This window comes from Oryctolagus cuniculus, chromosome 12 (assembly GCF_051225735.1).
Source record: "Oryctolagus cuniculus isolate XC-2025 breed Fujian yellow rabbit chromosome 12, ASM5122573v1, whole genome shotgun sequence".
NCBI classification, from domain to species: domain Eukaryota; kingdom Metazoa; phylum Chordata; class Mammalia; order Lagomorpha; family Leporidae; genus Oryctolagus; species Oryctolagus cuniculus.
This window is the reverse complement of record NC_142878.1, coordinates 99,075,237-99,097,947: the sequence shown is the minus strand read 5'-3', so window position 1 is coordinate 99,097,947 and position 22,711 is coordinate 99,075,237. Positions and strand designations below refer to the sequence as shown.

Below are 22,711 nucleotides of genomic sequence, written 5' to 3'. Positions count from 1 at the left end.
GACCTGGACTTCACTCTGAGCCACCGGAGTGGCTTTGGACAGGTCCCTGGCTCTGACTCTCAGCCACTTCTTCTGTTAAAAACGGATTGCACTCCCTATCTCACATCTGGAAGGATCGAGTGAAATAACGCTGGTAAGGCACCTGCCACAGTGCAGACTGGGGATACAGCCCTTGTGAGCCCACCCCCTCTCTGCCGCCAGCTGGGTAGAAACAGGCAGGCCGGGGAGCCCAGGGTTGTCTGCCAGTGTGACCAGCACAAGTGTCTGGGCCAGTGAGGGCCGTGTCTCCTCCCACACAGTGGCACTATTGTTCTGGCCACAATGGTTGCGTGTGAATATGACCCTTGGGGTGGGAGGCGGGCAGAGGAGAGGCAAGAGAAGGACTGTGAGCAGCAGGTAGCCTTGCAGAAAGCTCTTCTCTCCGCCGTGGCCCCGGGGCCTGCTAGCATCCTAAATAGCTGTGCTGCCCAGTCCTGGTGGAGCTGTGCCGTTCGCTCCGAAGTGAGCTTGGTGCACAGGTGTGTTCTCCTTCATGCGAGGGTCCATCTCAGCACTGACAGAGCCTCTTCTTTCCCACAGAGCAGCCCAGGCTCATCCTGTTACTTTCCAGGAGCCTCAAACCCTAGGAAGCACCTGGGAGCAAATCGTCATCCCCTCTGTAATAGTTCTCCAGGGTTACCAGGGCAGAGTCCCATAGACAGAAATTCCTGTTCCTGCAGTTCTGGGAGGTGCACATCTGGCATCAGGGTTGCTTTCCTCTGTGGCCCCTCTGGCTTGTAGATGACCACCCTGTGTGCAAAAATGTCCTTTTTCTGCAAGGACACCAGCCACGTAGGTCAGGGCCCACCTAATGGTTCCATTGTAGCTTAGATGGGGGGGGGGGTGGTGCTCTAAAGGCCCTCTCTCCAAATACAGTCATGGTCTAGGGGTTAGGACTTCAGTATATGAATTTAGGGTGGGGGGAGGCAATACAGCCATGATGCCATATTGCAGGTGAAGCAACTGAGGTCTAATAGGGCCAAGGGCTTGTAGTAGGTAGGTCCAGGCCTGGAATTGGCAAGAGACTCTGCCTATCCACAGCCTGAGTATTTCTGTCTCTGTCTACAGCTTGGCCACCACTGACCTCCCTGTCCCAAAGCAGCATGGTGTGCAACGGCAGTCCTGGGTCTGTTTCCTCCATGCTGGTGGGAAGGAAGAAGCCAGGCAAAGACTGTGCTAGGCCCAGGCAGGATCAGCGGGAAGGGCAGAATCCCTCTAGGGCAGGGCTTTTCAAACTTGTATATACGTGGGAATCACATGGAGACCTTATGAAAATTAAGTGATTTGTTTTAAAAAGTTTATTTCTTTTAAAGATTTGTGTATTTGAAAGTCAGCGTTATACAGAGAGAGGCAGAGACAGAGACAAAGAGAGATCTTCCAGCTGCTGGTTCACACCCCAGAAGGCGGCAACAGCTGGGGCTGGGCCACCTGAAGCCAGGAGATAGGAGCTGCATTCAGGTCTCCCATGTAAATGGCAGGAGCCCAGACACTTGGGCCATCTTCCGCTGCTTCTCCCAGGCCATTATCAGAGAGCCGGATTGGAAGTGGAGCAGCTGGGACATGAGCAGGTGGTGCCCATATGGGATGCCGGTGTCCCAGGCAGCAGCTTTACCCACTCTACCACAACACCAGTTCCAGGATTAGTTCTTAAATTAACATTATGCAAAATTAAAAGTTCAGTTCTAGGGTCAAACTTTCTGCATTTCAAGTGCTGAAAAGTTGCGTGTGGCCAGTGGCCACTGTGTAGGACAAACAGGATTAGGGGGAATGACTGAAAGGAAGGGGTCCTTATTTCCAGAGAGCACTTGGGAAGGAAACAGCCAACAGTCCCAATGGTCACACGGCAGCCAGAGCAGGAGCCCAGCGAGGGAGCTGTTGGCAGCAAAGTGCCCCAGGGTCTCAGGGGCACGTCAGGATCTAAGCACCAGACATTGCAGCCTGCTCTAGAGGAAGGGATCCAGCCAGGCAAGTGAGAGGCAGGTGTTGGTCCCAGGACACTCTCCTTCAGGGTCACTCTCATAGCCCTAGGCTGTCTGGAGAGGGCACAGGGGGATGAGGAAGTCCCAGAGCTGTCCAAGTAGGAAAGGGTAGAAAAGCAAGACCTGTATCTGGGGGAAAATCAAAAAGCATTTCTGGGACTGAATTCTGGAGAACGGGCTGTGCACGGGGACTCGCCTCTGCCCCGGACAGCTCTGGGAGGCAAAACCAGGCATGATAGGACAGTGCTTGGGGTTGGACCCAGGATGAGTTTTTAAACAAGGTCGCAGCCAGTGGTGGAAACAGGGAGCTTCCCACCCTTGGAACCCTGACCAGAGGATGTTCTAACAAACTCCTACCCCCATCTCAGGGGAACATCAAAGGTGAGGCTAGGGAGGCGGCTGCAGGGGGGTTTCTTGCCGTGCAGAGGCATGGATCACACTTGTGAGTTCCTCCAGCCGGTGCCTATTTTTTCTGTATTTGCAGAACACTGACCACATTCACAGAGTTCTTCCCCAGTGTCAGGCAGCCAGGTACCTGGGCTGAGCACTTCACTGCTATTTCATCCCATTAACGGCAGGAGCCTGGTCCTCAAGTTATCCCCACTTCTCAGAGGAGAAAACAGAATCACAGAGTGATGAACAACTTTCCACAGCCGGAAGGGGCTGGAGCTGGGGTCTGACCACTGCACCACACTACCTGGACAGTGGGTGGACCTGCCTTGTCCTCTCCCTCTCAGCCTTCACCAGCTACCCTGCCCAATGACCACATTCACTCTTGAACTGAGAACTGGGGCAGCAGCACTGCTGGCTGGGGAGAGGGTGGGTAACAGGCCAGGAGTGGCTGGAGCAGCCATCAAGTCGGCCACCAGGTTTGCATTCCCTTTCACCTCTTGGCGTATCTTGTCCTGGGGGTAGGGGGTGCTCGCTCAGACTCTGCTGGGGTTTGGAGGAGAAAGAGGGCAGGGAAGAGGGAGTGGGGGCTGGCCCAGCTCCCAGCCCCACGGCCCCGGCTTCCACACGGCTGAACAGGAACTCCAGGGCAGGAGCGCACACAAAGGAAGGCTTTGATGCGTTTCCTGCCGGGCCCAGACCTCGGCTCTCTCCCCCCTAGAGCTTTGCTCGCCCTGCTCTGGGCCTCCTGTGAACCTGATTTAACAAGAGGCTGGGGGCAATGAGAAGTTCCTTGTGACACTCTAATCCCGACCGGCTGACTGGACCACACCCCCAGCGGAGGCAACCTCCAGAGTCCCGGACGATTCAGGGACTGGGTGGCCCCAAGGAGGAGCTGCTGACCTGGTAGGTGAGTCAGTACCGGTGAGAACCCAAGCCCGGGGTGAGGAGTCAGGGGGAGGTGGGGAGGAGACCCCAGCCCAGGCCGTCAGTAAAACTGAAAACCACCGGCCCCTCTCCAGGTTGGCCCAGACCAAGCTTACAGCCGGTTTAACAAAAGCAAATACAGGGCACCCCCAAAAATGTTAATTTCAGGTGAACAACAAATACTTCTTGAGTATAATAAGCATGTCCCAAATATGGTATGAGACATGCTTATATATTGAATACATTTGTTGTTCATACGTAATTGGGCGTCCTGCGGTTCTTTGGACAACCTTAGATGGCAGAGAACAGCATATACATGGTGTGAGGGGTAAGTGGTTTTTCATTGTATATAGCTCATAAATTAGTGTTTGAGAAAAAAAAATCAAGGTTAACAGCTTAGGCATGTTTAGAAATCAATTGTTGTACTGACTGTAGCCCTGTGTTTTTAAGATCTGGGATCTTGTCCTGATGTCTGCTTAACCAGCCAAGGGCGTCCTGCACTATCCCTCCTGCCTGAGCTCCTCAGGGCACTTCTATCAGAATCTCTAGTCCTGTTCGAGAGAGAGAGAGAGAGAGAGAGAGAGAGAGAGAAAGATGGCACAACCATGTTTCAGTCTGCTGGTCTCTGCATCCATGCAATCTCATGCCCAACAGCCAGAGACGTGGCTCAGCTTTGGTTCCTGTGGGTGAATTACAGCCCCCGGAGCTTCCCTGCCCTTGATGGGGCTGAGCAGAGGGAAGGGTGGGAGATGGGAGGCCCTCAGATGGTCCCTGGGGTCCTCCAGGTCTCTCTGTAGAGTCAGACTGACGATCAGTGTGTTGTTAGCAAAGGGAAGGGAGCTATGTTCTCCAGTAAGACACTGTGCCAGGCACATTACAATTCTTCTTTGTAGATACTGTTATTATCCTTCGTTTGCTGAAGCCCCAGAAGGTTAAATAATTTGCCTAAGGTCAAACAGCTGGTGAATGACAAGGCCTAATTCAAACCCAGGTCCCTCTGACCTTCAAGGTTCAGCTCTCAGAGAGTTTGCTTGGAGACGTGTTGGTTCGAGATGTCAGGCTTGGTGGGGTGAGTGTTTGGTGCAGTGGTGAAGACTCCGCGTGGAACACCTGCACCCATTTCAGAGTGGGTTCAAGTTTTGGCTTCACCCCTGATTCCAGCTGCCTGGGAGACAGCAGTGACGGCCCAGGTGCTTGGGTCCCTGCCACTGATGGAGAAGACGCAGATGGAGTCCCAGGTTCCTGGCTATTGCAGGCATTTGGAGGAGTGGATAGAGATCCTCTGTCTTCTTGCCTTCCAAATAAAAACAAGTATTATGATTAATTAAAAAAAAAAAGATGCGATGTCAGGCAGACATAAGTTCAAGTCCCAGCATTGCCACTTACTAACTGGCCAGAGGACCAAACTGACCAACAGGACCTGGTCAGAGGCAGAAGCAGAATGGCAAAAAGTTGCGGAAGGTCCTGGGAACATTTTGGCAGGACATTTCTACAACCTGGAAGTAGAAGAGCTCTCTCCACAACCAACCACTGGGTGAACAGGGTATCACTGCAGGCCGTGGATGAGATTTGTTCTGGTAGCTGAGTATTGCTTATATGTACAATATTTAATTGTATGTCATAACATTTTAAAAAATATATTTATTTGCTGGAAAGGCAAAGTGACAGAGAGAGAGGGACACACACACACACACACAATCTTTATTCCTCAAATGGCCACAACCTCCAGGTCTGGGCCAGCCTGAAACCAGGAGCCAGGAACTCTACCTGGGTCTCCCATGTGGGTGGCAGGGGCCCAAGCGCTTGAGCCATCTTCCACTGCTTTCCAAGGTGCATTAGCAGGGAGCTGGATGGGAAGTGGAGCGGCTGGAACTGGGATGCCAGCAATGCCAGTAGCAGCTTAACCCGCTGTGCCACGATTCTGGCCCCACATCTTATACTCTTTCCACCCTATTTTATAGGAGACTCCGGTGAGAACACAAAGCCTGCAAGCGGAAGTGGAACCCAGGTCTGACTTTGCACTGTTCCTACTGCCCCTTGGTGCTGACAGGAAGTCACAACTTGGGTTTGAGTCTTGATCCTTGGCTGCTTTGGGCTGTGCTGCCCTGGACAAGCCACTTCGTCTCCTGGCCCTCTTTCCTCTTACGTAAAATGGTGCCAAGCCCGGTTCTGAGATAATGGGTTTGAAAATACCCAGCGCGCCATAAAGTGTAGCACACACCCACAGTGTCATGATTATGTAACGGTCACCAGCACGCCTGGGAATGAGTGCACTGGGGAAAGGGCCATCTGCTATGCTGGGACGCCTCTGACGTCCCCTTGGAGCAGGGGCCACAGGGCCGCAGAAGGGAGGAGGGATTGACTCCTGGGGTGGTTACGTAACTGGGCGTGGAGTCCAGCTCCGGGTTTTCCCTGGCTGAGCCAGCTCATCTTAACAGCTGAGGTTTGAGGAACGTGTGCACATGTGCCTTCTTGAAGCAGGTTTGCACAGTGTAACCCAAGAGCCATCCCCTCCAGAGTTACCCGGGGAGGGGGCACTTTAATCTGAAGTTCCCTGGGTGCTCGTCCTGACCTCCAGAGTCAGAATCGCGAGGCGGGTGGGGTGGGAGGCAGACACCCGCATTTCGAACACGTGCCCCCAGTGCTTCTGATGCACTCGAGACTTGAGCTCTGGTGCGCCGAGACAGTGCCGGAACGGGCTCTCTAATACCACTGCAGCCTTGACTGCCTGTCCCAGGGAAGGCCTGCGGGAGACGCCAGCACAGAGGAAGCACAGCCCTTCTGCCCAGGACTTGGAGGCTCCCGGACGCAGCATGTCAGAGGGGGTAAGTACCCCTCCATTCCTTTTCTTCCTCCCCGCTTCTCCGCGGTGTAGGGGCTGAGCCAGCCGCTTGCCAGGCTCATTCGGGCTGCTGGGGGACAGCGACTGTTCTCACTTCTCCCTGACCCCTTTCTGCCCAGGTGGGCACGTTCCGCATGGTCCCTGAAGAGGAGCAGGAGCTCCGGGCCCAACTGGAGCAGCTCACAACCAAGGACCATGGGCCTGTCTTTGGTCCATGCAGCCAGCTGCCCCGTCACACCTTGCAGAAGGTGAGGGTGGCCAGAGATGTGGGGAGGGACTAGGGAGGCGACACAGGAGGTTTGGGAGGACTGTGACAAAGTACTCTCTCCTGTATCCCAGCCCCTGCTCTCTGGATCATCCTGGACTTCATAGGTTAGCCTGTTCATCTTGGCCATCCTGTGAGTCAGGGCTATGGCAGCAGCTGGGCTGATCCCAGAGTACCAGACTAGGGGTCATCATGGAGTCAGATATGGAGAACACTGGTTTCTTTTTTTTTTTTTTTTTGACAGGCAGAGTGGACAGTGAGAGAGAGAGACAGAGAGAGAGAAAGGTCTTCCTTTGCCGTTGGCTCACCCTCCAATGGCCGCCGCGGCTGGTGCGCTGTGGCTGGCGCACCGCGCTGATCCGATGGCAGGAGCCAGGAGCCAGGTGCTTTTCCTGGTCTTCCATGGGGTGCAGGGTCCAAGCACCTGGGCCATCCTCCACTGCACTCCCTGGCCACAGCAGAGGGCTGGCCTGGAAGAGGGGCAACCGGGACAGAATCCGGCACCCCGACCGGGACTAGAACCCGGTGTGCCGGCGCCACTAGGCGGAGGATTAGCCTAGTGAGCTGCGGCGCCGGCCCGAGAACACTGGTTTCAAAGTGGCCCTGGGGAACAGAGATCCAACTGCTGCCTCACTGGACAGGCAAAAGGCCCAAGTTCTAAATTGCTATGTAGCCTCAAACAAATAGGGTTTTGTCTTTTGTATCTAGGAATATGGTTGTTGAACTAGCTCGGAGACACCCCGACTGTTTTCTGTGGAGGCTGCTTTTTGGAGGAGGGGTTGGACAAGAGATGGCTAAGCTGGGTTCCTGGCTTCCATCTCTGCTTCCATGGGCACCCCAAGGGAAAGAGGCTAAGCTAGGCCATTCCAGTTCAGTTCCAGTTAGCCGTGGACTCTGGGCCACATGCTGCAAACACCCCCAGGATGAGTAGTTGCCCTAACTTTCTACAAACACAGCAACCTGCTGTGCTGGCCAGTGCAGGTGGCCCCCTAGCAGGCAGGAGAGCGGGGTCTCCAGCCGCGGTCACTGTGGCGCTCAGCGGGTGTGGCTCTGGTGGGAGCCTCAACCCAGGTCCCGTGTCTACACCCCACCCTGTTCCAGGCCAAGGATGAGTTGAACGAGAAGGAGGAGACTCGGGAGGAGGCAGTGCGAGAGCTGCAGGAGCTGGTGCAGGCGCAGGCGGCCTCTGGCGAGGAGCTGGCCCTGGCCGTGGCCGACAGGGTGCGGAGCCGCGACAGCGCCTTCCTCCTGCGCTTCATCCGTGCGCGAAAGTTCAACGTGGGCCGCGCCTATGAGCTGCTCAAAGGTGAGGGCCGCGGGAGGGAGGCGCTGCTCCGGGCAGGTAGCAAGGGGACCCCATTCCGTGACATGGGCAAGTCCCGCTGTGTCGGCCTCTAAGCCTTACCGTAAAACGGTGCCTGTGAACAAAAGGCTCCAAGACCCTTTTCAGCTCCGGCAGCGAATGAATGAATGAATGAATGAGTCTGACACCACCTGACTTGTAGAGCTCCCGCTCCTGTCTTGGCTCCCAGTCTTGGGAGAGCAGAACTGGGGTGCTCATTTGGATGAGCTTCGGAGGCAGAGCCCAGGCCGCTCTGAACTCTGCAGGCAGCCGTGTGAGCGCCCGGCTCACCACAGGTTGGAGAGCCCCAGCCCCTAGGGACAGAACTGCCCCCGTCCTGCTGGCTGGTGGAAGACAAGTTTCCTGGAGGAATTGTCTTGGTGCTGGCGCAGCCCGTTGATTTTTTTCCCCCTTCTTCCTTCCTTCCCTAAATGCTAATTCCCTGCTGTGCTTTGCCAGCCACTGTCCTAGGCCAGTGCAGAACAAAATGCTAGAGTCCTCTGCCCTCGTGGGACTTGTAGTCTCGCAGTGGAGATAATATGAGTAAAGCAAACAGAGAAAATAAAAAAAAAATGGAGTGGTACCTGGTGATGAGGGGTAAGGAGAAAAATGGAGGAGGTGGATGTCAAAGACCAAGGAGCTGCCACTTTAGGTAAAGTGCTCAGGAAAGCGGCATAGTGCAGAGGGAATCCTTTTCTTGGGGAGGAGGGGCATTGGGAGAAAAACCCTAAGGACACCATGAGGGGCACAGCAGGGGAAAGGTGAGACAGTGAGGGTGGGGTCTGCCTGGGAAGGGGTCACGTGGTTTTCCCTTGGCACACGCCCAAGAACACCTCCTCTGGGCCCAGGCCCTCCAGCAGCTCAAGTCTGTTCAGGATGGGGAGGCCTGGGGTTTGTGGCTGGAGCAGGGGTGGTGCACAGTCAGGAAGGGCCTCTGTCCTGCTTGGGGTTTGGATCTGATATCAGGGACTTCTTCTCAGCCCTGCCCATACCCTCTCTGTCCCCAGATTTGAAAACAAACAAACAAACAAAAACAAACAACCGAAAGCCAAAACCCTGTGCCTTGTCCCTGTGGGGAAGAAAACAAGTAGCAATCACCCTGGTGCTTGGGACTGGACCTCGTGCTTGCACAGTTCACAATGATGTTGATACCTTGGGTCTTGTTTGTTTGCCACACAGTTTGGTGACATGGGCCAGTGTCGTCATCCCAAGTCCCTGGAGAGGGAACGTGGGGCTCAGATAGGGTCAGACACACACAGAAACACGTGGAGGAGCCAGGCAGGAGCCCAGGTCTCTGAGTCCCACCATGTGGCATCTCAGAAGGTAGTAGGGGGAAGTAAGCAGGGCACAGCTCCCTAGGGGGCTCCTCATCTCTCCCACCTCCAGGTTACGTGAACTTCCGGCTGCAGTATCCTGAGCTCTTCGAGAGCCTGTCCCTGGATGCTGTGCGCTGTACCATTGAGGCTGGCTACCCCGGGGTCCTCTCTCGTCGGGACAAGTATGGCCGAGTAGTCATGCTCTTCAACATTGAGAACTGGCACTGTGAAGAGATCACCTTCGATGAGGTCAGTGGGGGCCTGCCTGGCTGCCTCCCTCTCTCTCCCTGCCTGGCCGTTCCTGGACCCACAGGCAGGGCTCCCTAGGGGATGATGTCAGTAGGGGGGGAAGGCAGGCACCTGCCACTAGGCCCTTTCATGCAGGGAGAGAATTTCTAGGAGGTGCTGGGGCAGCTGGGAAAGCTTTGCAGGTAAGACTGGCCTGCCCATCATCTGTGGGCTGTCCTTGGGGTCACCATCAGGTGCCAAGCGGGGACAACGGCTGTGGGCCATGAGCCGGGGGCGGTCCTGTCAAATGCGGAAAACTGAGTGACAGAGAGAACGAGGATTAGTGTGCTGTGGGTTGGGAGAGATCTGGAAAGCACTGGCTCCAACCCGCTAAGCAGCCTGAGCTCTTTGTGCTTGGCGCTTAGGTATTGGATTTTGCTTGTGAGAGCTCTTGAGAAGGCTGCCCAAGTAGGGGAATTAGGGTTTGTCTTTGGAGAGCTGCAGCTTGTGCCATGAGCCTTATTTTTTTTAAACAAGCAAACAAAAAAATACAGACACATTTTGGAAAATGTTATCTAGTTGCCCTAGTATTATTTTTTTTTAAAATTTATTGATTTAGTTATAAGGCAAAATTAGAGAGAGAAAGGGAGAAACAGAGAGATCTTCCATCCTCTGGTTCACTCCCTAAATGGCTGTGATGGCTGGAGCTGGGCTGATCCAAAGCCAGGAGCCAGGAGCCTCTTCTGGGTCTCCCACATGGATGCATGGGCCCAAGGACTTGGGCCATCTTCTACTGCTTTCCCAGGGAGCTGGATCAGAAGTGGAACAGCCAGGATTCAAACTGGCACCTATTTGGGATGCTGGTGCCACAAGCTATGCCACAGTACCAGCCTCTCATTTATTAAAATGTGCGTCTTTTTTTGTTGTTGTTGTTGACAGGCAGAGTTAGACAGTAAGAGAGAGATGGAGAGAAAGGTCTTCCTTTTTCCATTGGTTCACCCCCAAAGTGGCCGCTACGGCCGGTGCATTGTGGCCAGCATGCTGTGCCAATCCGAAGCCAGGAGCCAGGTGCTTCCTCCTAGTCTCCCATGCGGGTGCAGGGCCCAAGGACCTGGGCCATCCTCCACTGCCCTCCTGGGCCACAGCAGAGAGCTGGACTGGAAGAGGAGCAACCGGGACAGAATCCGGTGCTCCAACCAGGACTAGAACCCGGGTGCCAGTGCCACAGGCGGAGGATTAGCCTAGTGAGCCGCAGCACCAGACTAAAATGTGCATCTTTTCCCAATGACTTGAGATGCCATCGTCATCATATTCTATATGAGAGTCTTTAAGAAATTTGTGGAAAATGCCTATTATGTTAAAACTATGCATGGATTTCAAAATTTTACACAATAGATTTATCTTTTATTATATTTATTTATTTAGTTTATTTGAGAAGCTGAGAGATGGAGACAGAGAGGGAGAGACAGACAGAGCTTTCACCCTGAGATGGTAGCAGGTGGAGGGAGGCTGGGCTAGGTGGAATCTGGGAGCAGGGAATTCCATCCAGGGCTGCCATGTGGGTGGCAGGGACTACTTGAGCCATCACCTGTTATCTTCCAGGGTCTGCATCGACAGGAGGCTGGAACTGGGAGCAGGATCTGGGAGGGGAGTTGAACCTGGACACTGCAATGTGGGATGTGGGCATCTTAACCGGCATCCTAACTGCTAGGAAAATGCTTACTCTTAAGCTTATCTTTTTTTAATTTTTAATTTTTATTTATTTATTTGACAGATAGAGTTAGACAGTGAGAGAGAGAGAGAGAGAGAGAGAGAAAGGTCTTCCTTCCGTTGGTTCACTCCCCAAATGGCTGCCACGGCCGGCGCGCTGCGCAGATCCGAAGCCAGGAGCCAGGTGCTTCTCCTGGTCTCCCATGGGGTGCAGGGCCCAAGCACTTGGGCCATCCTCCACTGCCCTCCCAGGCCACAGCAGAGAGCTGGACTGGAAGAGGAACAACCGGGACTAGAACCCAGCACCCATATGGGATGCCGGCGCCGCAGGCGGAGGATCAACCAAGTGAGCCACGGTGCCGGCCCAAGTTTATCTTTTAATTCCATTTTCCATGAACATTTTGAAACCCTTTTATTTTCAAATGTGCTTGGGACTATTTCTGGACTTTCTGTTCTGTTCCATTGGTCCCTTTGCCTATTCATGGTCCATATCACTTTGTTCTTTTTTTTTTTTTAAAGATTTATTTATTTATTTGAAAGTCAGAGTTACACAGAGAGAGAGGTCTTCCATTTGCTGGTTCATTCCCCAAATGGCCGCAACAGCTGGATTGGGTCGATCTCAAGCCAGGAGCCAGGAGCTTCTTCTGGGTCTCCCACAAAGGTGCAAGTGTCCAAGCACTTGGGACATCTCCCAGGTGCTTTAGCAGGAAGCTGGATTGAAAGTGGAGCAGCTGGGACTTGAACTGACATCTATATGGGATGCCAGCGCCACAGATTGAGGTTTAACCTACTATGCCACAGCATCAGCCCCCAAAATCACGAATTTAAAATCACCCACAATCCTACTACCCAGAGATTTCTACCAGTGATACCATTCTAATCTGTATCTTTTTTAAAAAAATTAATTTTGGCCAGCGCCATAGCTCACTTTGCTAATCCTCCACTTGCAGCGCCGGTACCCCAGGTTCTAGTCCCAGTTGGGGCGCCAGATTCTGTCCCGGTTGCTCCTCTTCCAGTCCAGCTCTCTGCTGTGGCCTGGGAAGGCAGTGGAGGATGGCCCAAGTGCTTGGGCCCTGCACCCGCATGGGAGACCAGGAGGAAACACCTGGCTCCTGGCTTCAGATCGGTGCAGCGCGCTGGCCGTGGCGGCCATTTGGGGGGTGAACCAATGGAAGAAGGATCTTTCTCTTTGTCTCTGTCTCTCTCTCTCTCTCTGTCTAACTCTGCCTGTCAAAAACATTAATTTTATTATTTATTTGGAAAGTAGAGTGACAGAGAGAGAATGAGGGGGAGGGAGTGAGTGGGGTGGGGGCGGAGAAAGAGAGAGAGAGAGAGAGAGAGAGAGAGAGAGAGAAGAGATATTCTATCTGCTGGTTCTCTCCTCAAATGGCCACAACAGCCAGGGCTGGGCCAGGCCAAGCCAAAGCCAGGAGCCAAGAAGTCCGTCTGGGTCTCCCACATGGGTGCAGGGGCCCAAGGACTTGGTTCATTTGCAAGAAGCAGAACAGCAGAACAGCTGGGACCTGAATTGGCACTCTGTTACAGATGATGGTGTCAAGGTGGTGGCTTAACCCACTGTGCTGCAATGCCAGTCCCTAATCGATATTTCCTGCAACATATACACACGATAATTATCTCACTAAAATGGGACCATACCTGTATGATTAGTTTTCTGTTTCATTAAAAAAAACTATAGAGGTTGGCATTTGACCTAGTGCTTAAGACACCAGTGTCCATGTCAGAGTATCTGGGTTCAATTCTTGGCTGTGACCTGACTCCTGCTTCCTGCTAATATTCTCTGAGAGACAGCGACAACAGCTCATGGGATTGGTCTCTGCCACCCCCATCAGAGACCTGGATTGAGTTCCTGGTTCCTGGCTTTGGCCTAGACCAACCCTAGCTGTTGTGGGCATTTTGAGAGTGAACCAGGGTTAAGCCATTGCTTGTCATACCGTCATCCCATATCAGAGTGTGGGTTTGAATCTCAGATAGTCCACTTCAGATCCAGCTCCCTGCTATTGTGCCTGGAAAGGCAGTGGAAGGTGGCCCAGGTGGTTGGGCTCCTGCACCCACATGGGAGACCAGTATCGAGTTCCTGGCTCCTGGGTTCAGCCTGACCCAGACCTGACTGTTGCTGCCATTTGAGGAGTGAACCAGCGAGTAGAGGATCTCTCTGTTTCTCCGTCTCTGTCACGCTGCCTTTTTAAAAATATTTATTTATTTATTTATTTGGAGGGCAGAATGACAGAGAGGCAGAAGCAGAGAGAGAGAGAGAGAGAAGTCTTCTATCTGCTGGTTCACTCCCCAAATGGCCACAAAGGCCAGAGCTGGGCTGATCTGAAGCTGGGAGCCAGGAGCTTCTTCCAGGTCTCCCATTTGGGTGCAGGGGCCCAAGCACTTAGGTCATCTTCTACTGCTTTCCCAGGCCATAGCAGAGAGCTGGATTGGAAGAGGTGCATTTGGGACTTGAACTGGCACCCATATGGGATGCTGGCACTGCAGGTAGTGGCTTTACCCACTACATCACATAAGTAAATCGTTACAATTATTTTAAAGGTTAAATACATAATCCTGGAACAACATTCTGCCACCTAACCACGGGTGTGATCTTCAAGGTCAGTTTCTTGGTCTGCTTTCACAAAGGCAGAACATCCCAGATGGAAGCCTTTGGCGAATGAAACCCCAGTAAACAGTGTGCCGATTATCTCTCCCTTCAAGACCTGGGACTTCATAAATCTCTTTTTGGGTTGGGGCTTACAGCCTGTTGACTCTGTGCTCAAGATCTTGCAGGCATATTGTTTCATCCTGGAGAAGCTACTGGAGAACGAGGAAACCCAAATTAATGGGTTCTGCATCATTGAGAACTTCAAGGGCTTTACCATGCAGCAGGCTGCGGGGCTCCGGGCTGCAGATCTCAGGAAGATGGTGGACATGCTGCAGGTTAGGCCCCAGAACCTGTCCCGTGAGAACCTCTCAGAGGAGGGGACCCTGGGAGGCAGGCCCAGTTTCCCAGTTTCATGGTTCTGGCAAGGACCTGAGAAGTGACCACTTAGTGCCACAAAGACACAGAGACAACCACAGCCCCAGCCGCAGACACTTGCAGGTGATCACCCCTTTGGCGACTCTGACTCCTTGGAAGATTCTCTCCACGCTGTCCTGTTTCATGTACAAACCTGGGAACTGAGGTGACAGGGAGTTAAGTGAATCGCAAGGCCACACAGTGATAAAGGCAGGGGACAGCCTTGGACCTACATGTTCTGATCTAGACTCCTATGTTGTCTGTCCGTATATACCATGTTGCTTTTCTGAACATGACTTTACCCTGACAAAGGGGTATCACCACCTCCCTGACAGCGCCCTCCTTGTAAGAAATCTTCAGAAACTTCCCAGAGGGGGTGGCCTTTGGTTTGCTGCTTCAGCTGCCTGCATCCCATTCTGGAGAGCAGGGGTTTGAGTCCCAGCTCTGACTCCTGCTTCCTGCTTCCTGCTAATGCTTCTGGGAAGGCAGTGAATGGTGTCCCAAGTCCTTGGGCCCCTGCCACCCATGTGGGAGACCTGGATGGAGTTCCTGGCTTCTGGCTTTGGCCTGGTCTAGGCCTGGCTATTGCAGTCTTTTGGGGAAGTGAACTAGCAGACACAAGATCTCTCTCCCTCTTTCCTTTTCTGTCACTCTACCTTTCCAATAAATAAAAAAAATAAATATTTTTAAAAAGTTCATGGAAAATGAATATTGTGAAAAAAATAAAAACTATGTATGGAGAGGAAAGGCAGAGAGAGAGAGAGAGAGAGAGAGAGAAAGAGAGAGAAAAGTCTTCCACCTGCTGGTTCACTCTCCAATTAGCTGCAATGGCTGGAGCTGTGCTGATCTGAAGCCAGGAGCTTCTTCCGGGTCTCCCATGTGGGTGCAAGGGACCAAGGACTTGGGCCATCTTCCACTGCTTTCCCAGGCCATAAGCAGAGAGCTGGATCAGAAGTGGAGCGACCGGGACTTGAATCGGCACCCATAGGGGATGCCAGCCCTGAAGGCGGTGGATTTACCTGCTATGCCACAGCGCCGGCCCCTAAACTTGTCTTTTAATTCTATTTTCCGTGTACTTTTTAAAGTGCACTTGTATGTACTGATATGTCAGGAGTTCTTCCTTAGCTCTGCTCCCTGTACATCAGGCAAGGGTGGGGTGGGGGCGGGGTCCTGGGAGGGGCTGCCAGTAGTGCCCTCTGGTCTAAGTAGCTGTTCGCAGTCCACTCCCCAGGCATGTGGGTTCAGGAGCGCTCAGTCACCGAAAAATCAAGCAAGGCTGCTATTTCGCTTCCTCACCTAATTCCAGGGCTTTTCGCCTCAGCGGGGGACAGGGTGGAGGGTTGAGCAGCGGCACTTCTGGGGCTTCCTCCTGGCAGCTTGGAGCCAGGGTTCCCTGGTGGGGTCTGTGGGGAGAGGCCACGGGGAGCAAGTGGGAGCCGCCGAGGCCACTGGGCTGCCCGCGATGGGGGGCGTCTCTTCTCCACTGCAGGACTCCTTCCCAGCCCGGTTCAAAGCCATCCACTTCATCCACCAGCCGTGGTACTTCACCACCACCTACAACGTGGTCAAGCCCTTCCTGAAGAGCAAGCTGCTCCAGAGGGTGAGTGCAGGGCCTGCCAGGGAGGGCAGTGACCCAGGTGGGGCTGGAGCACGAGGCGGTGGGAGGAGTGCTCTGCACCCTCTGTGCCCCGGTCCTGAACTGAGCGGCTGCCCCCCTGCCCGACAGCACAGCCCAGAGGGCCCTGGAGAAGGACCTCACCTGGTGGCTTTGTCCCCCTGCCTTATGGGGAGGCCCCTCCTGCTCAGCTGTCCCCCTTTGCTTCCCTGCAGGTCTATGTGCACGGAGATGACCTGTCTGGCTTCTTCCAGGAGATCGACGAGAACATCCTGCCCGCCGACTTCGGGGGCACCCTGCCCAAGTATGATGGCAAGGCTGTGGCGGAGCAGCTCTTCGGCCCCCGGGCCCCACCTGAGCACACAGCCTTGTGAGAATGTCTCGGCCATGTCTGAGCTGTAGTTAGCATCCCTGAGCCTTCTCCTCAGCTGTCCTGGGCCCAAGGCTGGGAAGAGAGCTGCTTGAGGTGACTGCCAGACCTCCCTAAGCTAGGCTGAGCCCAGGGGTCGCCTTCCTCCCATGCTGGGGGAGGGGCAATAAAGCAGAATCCCCTGGCTGGAAGAAGAATCCGGGGTAGTTGTAGCTCCGTCTGTCTCTGCAGCTGTAGGACAGTGACAGGCGTATGCTTGAATTTCAAAGACCAATTAGGCTTCTGAGTAACAGATTTTTGCTATGTAGGGGCTGTGATAATAGGCAGGGAGGCCGGGTTAAAGCCCCACCCCAACGCAATAAAAAAGAAATACAAGAGGGGGATATAAGTTCCAACAATTCGATTCGGCAGACACAGTAATGCCGGCAGCCTGCAGGCACACCCAGGGGTTTTCCACATAGAATTCCTGTCGCGTGGCCTGCTCCGGTTGGGCACCTACAGTCTCCTGCATGCGGTGATGGTCAGGAGCTTAGCCCTTTCCCCAGGGCAGCCGTCGTGTCCCCTCCTGTCTGTCGGGGGAGTTTCTCGGCCAAAGCTCTCTGCTCTGCACCCCTTGCCTCGATGGGTGGCTTTGTTCATTGGCAGGTGATGTCTTCTCAGAGCACCTCTGGTCCTCCAGCTATACAGTTAAAGCTCTTTGTTTCCAGGCTCAGGTCACTGATAATGATGAACTTGCACTTTTCCAGATCTGCATATTGTTGACAAATACAAATGCTTTCCTTCTGTGGAGTTGGCTTTCCTTGCGTGCGTGCTCATGTTTGAAGGTCCGACGGCCCGTGTGGAGCCTCTGCTGGCCGAGTTGCTGGCGTCCTCTGGGCACGAGGCCCCCAGGCGTTGACAGGTGCTTCTCTGGGAGGCTATAAGTACTTTCCCACCTGGAATCAGATACTCAATCCTGTGGTTCCTACTAGTGGTGCTGAGTGAGGGATGACTGGCTTGGCTATTCCCACCCAGGTATCCAAGTGAGTCAGCCCATGACTCCTGTCTGTGGGATCACCTCCCTCCTGTGGGCATGAAGTAGCCTTGGTGCTGCACCCAGATTTCCAACCATTTCCTGGACTGTCGGTTCAATCCAGTCCCATCTGTTTGCACACTTTCAGAAGTTTCTCTGACACACTGAGAGTTCTCTTTTTCATTTTCCAGTGAGGACATATGTAAGTGCACGTACCAGGGTACTTAAACATATTCTTGGAGGGCTGGCAGGAAGCTGGAGTCAGGTTGCAGCCAGGATTCCAATCCAAACACTCCTGATATGGGACACGGGCATCTTAAGTACAAGGCCAAATACCTGACCCTTAAATTAATTTTTAAAAATTATACAGAAGACTTAACTTATACAGAAAAATTAAAAGGTTTACTTTAGTGCAAACATTTTTTTGAAATCCATGCATACAAGGCATATTCAAAAGGTTTGTAGAAAATGCATACTGTGAAAAAATTGCATAGACACAATTTTTTTTTTTTGCACCAAGGTTAAGTTCCCTCTTTTGAGAGAGAGAAAGAGAGAGAGAGAGGGAGAGAGACTTATCTTTCTTCTTCTGGTTCACTCACCAAATGCCTACAATGACCAAGGCTGGGCCAGGCTAAAGCCTGGAGCTGGAAACTCAATTCACATCTCCCATGTAGGTGGCAGGGACCCAACACTACTTGAGACATCACCTGCTGCTTCCCAGGATCTGCAACTGCTGGAAGCTGGAATGGGGAGCTGGAGCCAGGAATCTAACCTAGGCGCTCTGGTGTGGGATGTGGGTGTCTACTGCCAGGCCAAACACCTGCCCCTGAGTTAAATAATTTAAAGCCATATATAAAAATAAATGTTCATTTGAAAGTGTTACAGAGAGAGGAAAGACAGAGAGATCTTCTATCCAATGGTTCACTCCCCAAATGGACACAATGGCTGGAACTGGGCTGGTTGGAAGCTAGGAGCTAGGAACTTCTGGATCTCCCATGTGGCTGACAGGGGCCTAAGGACTTGGGTCATTCTCTGATGCTTTCTCAGAATTAGCATGAGCTGGATCAAAAGTGGAACAACCGAGACTCGAACCAGTACCAAATGGGATGTCGGCACTGTAGGCGGTGGTTTAACTGGCCCCAAGCAGTATATGTGATTGTACTCATCTATTTGAAAGGCAGAGTTATAGAGAAGGGGAGACAGAGAAATCTTCCATCCGCTGCTTCACTTCCCAAATGGCCACAGTAGCTAGGACTGGGCCAGGCTGAAACCAAGAGCTAGGAACCCAATCCAGGTCTCTCATGGGATGCAGGGGCCCAAAGACTTGGGCCATTTTTTGCTGCTTTTCCAGTCACATTAACAGGGAGCTGAATCAGAAGTGGAGTAGCCAGGTCCTTGAACTGGCACCCATAAAGGAAGCTGGTGTCACAGGCTAAACCCATGGCACAATGCCAGCCCCCATATTTTTATACTGAAGATATTCCTCTAATTATAGTTTTCTAAGAACCGTGTCCCAAATCTGAGGGAATTGTTGTTTGGTCCCTGATGGTTCACTCCCTTCTTTTTAGAACCTAATCTGCGGGGAGCCATCTGGCCTGTGACAGCCCTACGTTTATAAATGACGTCAGGATGTGGAGAAAGCTGCAGGCGAATGCTGGCCAGTAGGCAGCCTTGGCTCCCCGTTAGACCGGAATGGGATGCTGCGGTCCCCTTAAAGTCAGCCGGGCTGGAGTCAGCCCAGGGACCTGGATTTCCTGAGGAAGAAGCCAAAGGGTTAGGCCCCAGTGTTTCTCAGTATGGGCTTGAAACGCCCCCTGCTGGCCTTGGCCTGGCACTGCTCTTCCAGGCACACGCCGGGCTGAAGGCGATTGGGAAGACTGGGCCTTTGGGATAATCGGTGGGAAGACTGTGAATGTTAAAAATTGATGTGCTTAAAAAAAAAAAAAAAATCGATGTGCTCAGCTTCACAAAGTCCCAGATGCCTGTGCGTGATTCCTACAGCTGCCCTCCCCCCCCCCCCCCCCCGCCCAGTTCAGGAGATGGGCGGGTGCTAAAGTGCTCTCAGAAGCCATTTGGGGTGGGGAGGGGACAACAAAGCGGGGAATTCACGACCATTTGATGCCCATAAACAGCTTCCCTTCCGGGGACACTGGGATGAAGCCGGGATTCTGCTGAGAAACAGGAATTTGGACAGAGTTGGGGGGATACAGCGATGCATTTCTGCTTAGATGTGGCCCTCGAGAGGTGGTTTATTGCAGTTTGGGTGGTGGCCCCAGCAGGGAAAGAGGCTGCCAGTTTCAGTGAGACTGGCCGTGGCTCAGAGCCTCGAGTTTACCCAAGGATGCTGGAGGAGGCTAATGGTGTCTGGCAACTTGGCAAAAGCTTCCTGGGAGGGGACGTGTCTTTTTTTTTTTTGGACCCAGGCCAGCCAGGAGAAGAGGTAGAGTCACCCCAGGGGTGAATTGGGCCATCTCTGATCCCAGTGCTGGGGGGGACACAGCTCCGGTGTGGTGGAAACGCAGCAGGTGTTGGGTCTGGACGCTCCCAGGATCCCCGCGAGCCTCAGTGCCCGCAGGGCAGTCCGTGGAGGGCAGCCTCGTCGGCGAGGCGCTCTCTAGCAGTGCGGCATCTGGGCTCCACCTCAGACGTGCTGAAGTGGAACTTACCTTTTTTAAAGGTCTCCGCAGGAATGCACATGAAAGAGCCGATCAAAGCTTCCAGGGCAATGATGTGCAAGCTCCTGCAGACTGGAAAACTTCTGCGGCCCTGTCCTCCCCTTCCCCCCAGCCCCCGCCCTGAGACTCGAGGTACTTTATTTTTATTTTTTGACAGGCAGAGCGGACAGTGAGAGAGAGAGACAGAGAGAAAGGTCTTCCTTTGCTGTTAGTTCACCCTCCAATGGCCGCCGCAGCCGGCACACCGCGCTGATCTGATGGCAGGAGCCAGGTGCTTCTCCTGGTCTCCCATGGGGTGCAGGGCCCAAGCACTTGGGCCATCCTCCACTGCACTCCCAGGCCACAGCAGAGAGCTGGCCTGGAAGAGGGGCAACCGGGACAGAATCCGGCGCCCCGACCGGGACTAGAACCCGGTGTGCTGGCGCTGCAAGGCGGAGGATTAGCCTAGTGAGACATGGCGCCGGCCTAGGATTCCAATTCTAAACATGAAATTCATTCGTTTCATATACATCTTACACACATAGCCTGAAGGTAATTTTATACAAGATTTTAAATAACTGTGCATGAGGCCAAGTTTTTTGAACTATCAAAAAAAAAAAGTCACTATTTCCACTGCTGATGTGGACATGCTGATGCCATGGTTGCTTGGCATCACTAGCATTCCTGACTGAATTTTTTTATAAAAATATTTTATTTACTTATTTCAGAGGTAGAGTTACAGACAGTGAGAGGCAGAGCCAGAGAGAAAGGTATTTCTTCCACTGGTTCACTCCCCAAATGTCCACAATGGCTGGAGCTGCACCGATTCAATGCCAGGAGCCAGGAGTTTCTTCCGGGTTTTCCACGTGGGTGCAGGGGCCCAAGGATTTGGGCCATTTTCTACTGCTTTCCCAGGCCATTGCAGAGAGCTGGATCGAAAGTGGAGCAGCCGGGACTAGAAACCGGCACCCATATGGGATGCTGGTGCCACAGGTGGAGGGTCAATCTACTGTGCCACAGTGCTGGCCTCTCCTGACTGAATTTCCACGCTATCCATAAGCAATCATGTTTTTTTTTTTTTTTTTGACAGGCAGAGTGGACAGTGAGAGAGAGAGAGAGAGAGAGGTCTTCCTTTTGCTGTTGGTTCACCCTCCAATGGCCGGCACACCGCGTTGATCTGAAGGCAGGAGCCAGGTGCTTCTCCTGGTCTCCCATGGGGTGCAGGGCCCAAGGACTTGGGCCATCCTCCACTGCACTCCCTGGCCACAGCAGAGAGCTGGACTGGAAGAGGGGCAACCGGGACAGAATCCGGCGCCCCAACTGGGATTAGAACCCAGTATGCCAGTGCCGCAGGTGGAGGATTAGCCTGTTGAGCCGTGGCGCCGGCCAGCAATCATATTCTTTAAAGCATTTTTATTTATTTGAAAGGCAGAGAGAGAGAGAATCTTCTATCTGTTGGTTCACTCCCCAAAGGGTCACAATGACCAGGGCTTGGTCAGGATAAAACCAGGAGCCTAGAACTCCATGGTCTCCCATGTAGGAGACAGGGGGCCCAAGCACTTGGAGCATTGTCTGCTGTTCTCTCAGGTGCATTAGCAGGGAGCTGGTTTAGAAGCAGGGCAACCAGGACGTGAATTGGTGCTCTGATATGGGAGGATGCTGTTCCAAGTGGTGGCTTAACCAGCTGCACCACAACACTAGCATTTATACTTAGTATTATATATATATATATATTTTTGACAGGCAGAGTGGACAGTGAGAGAGAGAGATAGAAAGGTCTTCCTTTGCCGTTGGTTCACCCTCCAATGGCCGCCGCGGCCGGCGCGCTGCGGCCGGCGCACCGCGCTGATCCGATGGCAGGAGCCAGGAGCCAGGTGCTTTTCCTGGTCTCCCATGGGGTGCAGGGCCCAAGCACTTGGGCCATCCTCCACTGCACTCCCTGGCCACAGCGGAGAGCTGGCCTGGAAGAGGGGCAACCGGGACAGAATCCGGCGCCCCGACCGGGACTAGAACCCGGTGTGCCGGTGCCGCTAGGCGGAGGATTAGCCTAGTGAGCCGCGGCGCCGGCCTATACTTAGTATTTTGACTGTGATCTCTCATATGAGACTAGGTGTAGAATTTTCCACTTGTGGAGTCATGGTGGAACAAAAAATTTCAGTTTTGGGAGCATCTTGGATTTTCAGATTAGGGATATACAACTTATATTTGAGCCACTTGATTTCCTGAGGTGACATCTTTATTGCAATTATTACCATTTTGCTGGTTAAAAAATTTAAAATCTGAGGTTAAATTTTGCTTAGAGGCTCACAGAGCTAGGAATTGGCTAGAACTGGTCCCTTAACCCAGCAACCCTGGCTCACACCCCTTTGGCTCTGTTCCTCTGCATGCTTTATCTCAAACGTCCATCTTATTTATTTCTGTGGGCTGGGGAAGTGCGGGTAGAAGAGGGAAAGAATAATATTAAACCTTATTTATTCCAAGTTCATTTCTCTAACCATCATCAGATAAAGGAAGAAATAACTTTAAGAGGGAGCCTGTTCATTAGAGGTCTGATACCAATATTAGCTCTACTGGCGCAGCGAGTGAGGTCTGTGTCACAGCACACACGTCGGCGGGCTGCCTCAGGAGCCGTGCGGCAAATGACCATGTTGGCAAGCCACTGGCACTGGCCTACCTAACTCCCTGGGCCTGAAACGTCTTCCACATAGCTGTTTTCCGAGGTGGTAGTCTACTTTTACCAGAGGTAAAAGTAGGGGAGGCTTGCGTCTTGAAATATGATGTTGGGCGTTCTCAGGGATTATTAGTGCACACCTTCCAAAGCCAGCACACCCCACTCTGCCTAGTAAAAGGTTTTGTGTGGCAAGAGGGGAGAAAAGCTCTGACTGCAAGGTTCTTGGCTAAGCCAATGCTTGCTCCTAGGAGACGCTTAGCTTGGGTTTGGACAGATCCAGAGAAGATGAATTAAAAAACAAATACATGAATTGATTGATTTATTTAATGTCT

General features: G+C 52.9%; 1 protein-coding gene across 1 annotated transcript; it reads left to right on the top strand.

Moving 5' to 3' along the window:
- Window positions 1-3,077: 3,077 nt before the first annotated feature.
- RLBP1 (retinaldehyde binding protein 1) lies at window positions 3,078-16,831 on the top strand. The gene is made up of 9 exons (XM_008275350.5): window positions 3,078-3,318; window positions 5,297-5,343; window positions 6,054-6,160; window positions 6,297-6,425; window positions 7,544-7,748; window positions 9,171-9,349; window positions 13,820-13,978; window positions 15,547-15,657; window positions 15,888-16,831. Exons 3-9 carry the CDS (start codon window positions 6,149-6,151, stop codon window positions 16,044-16,046), a joined length of 954 nt encoding a protein of 317 aa, XP_008273572.1. The 5' UTR covers window positions 3,078-3,318; window positions 5,297-5,343; window positions 6,054-6,148; the 3' UTR covers window positions 16,047-16,831.
- Window positions 16,832-22,711: the final 5,880 nt, after the last annotated feature.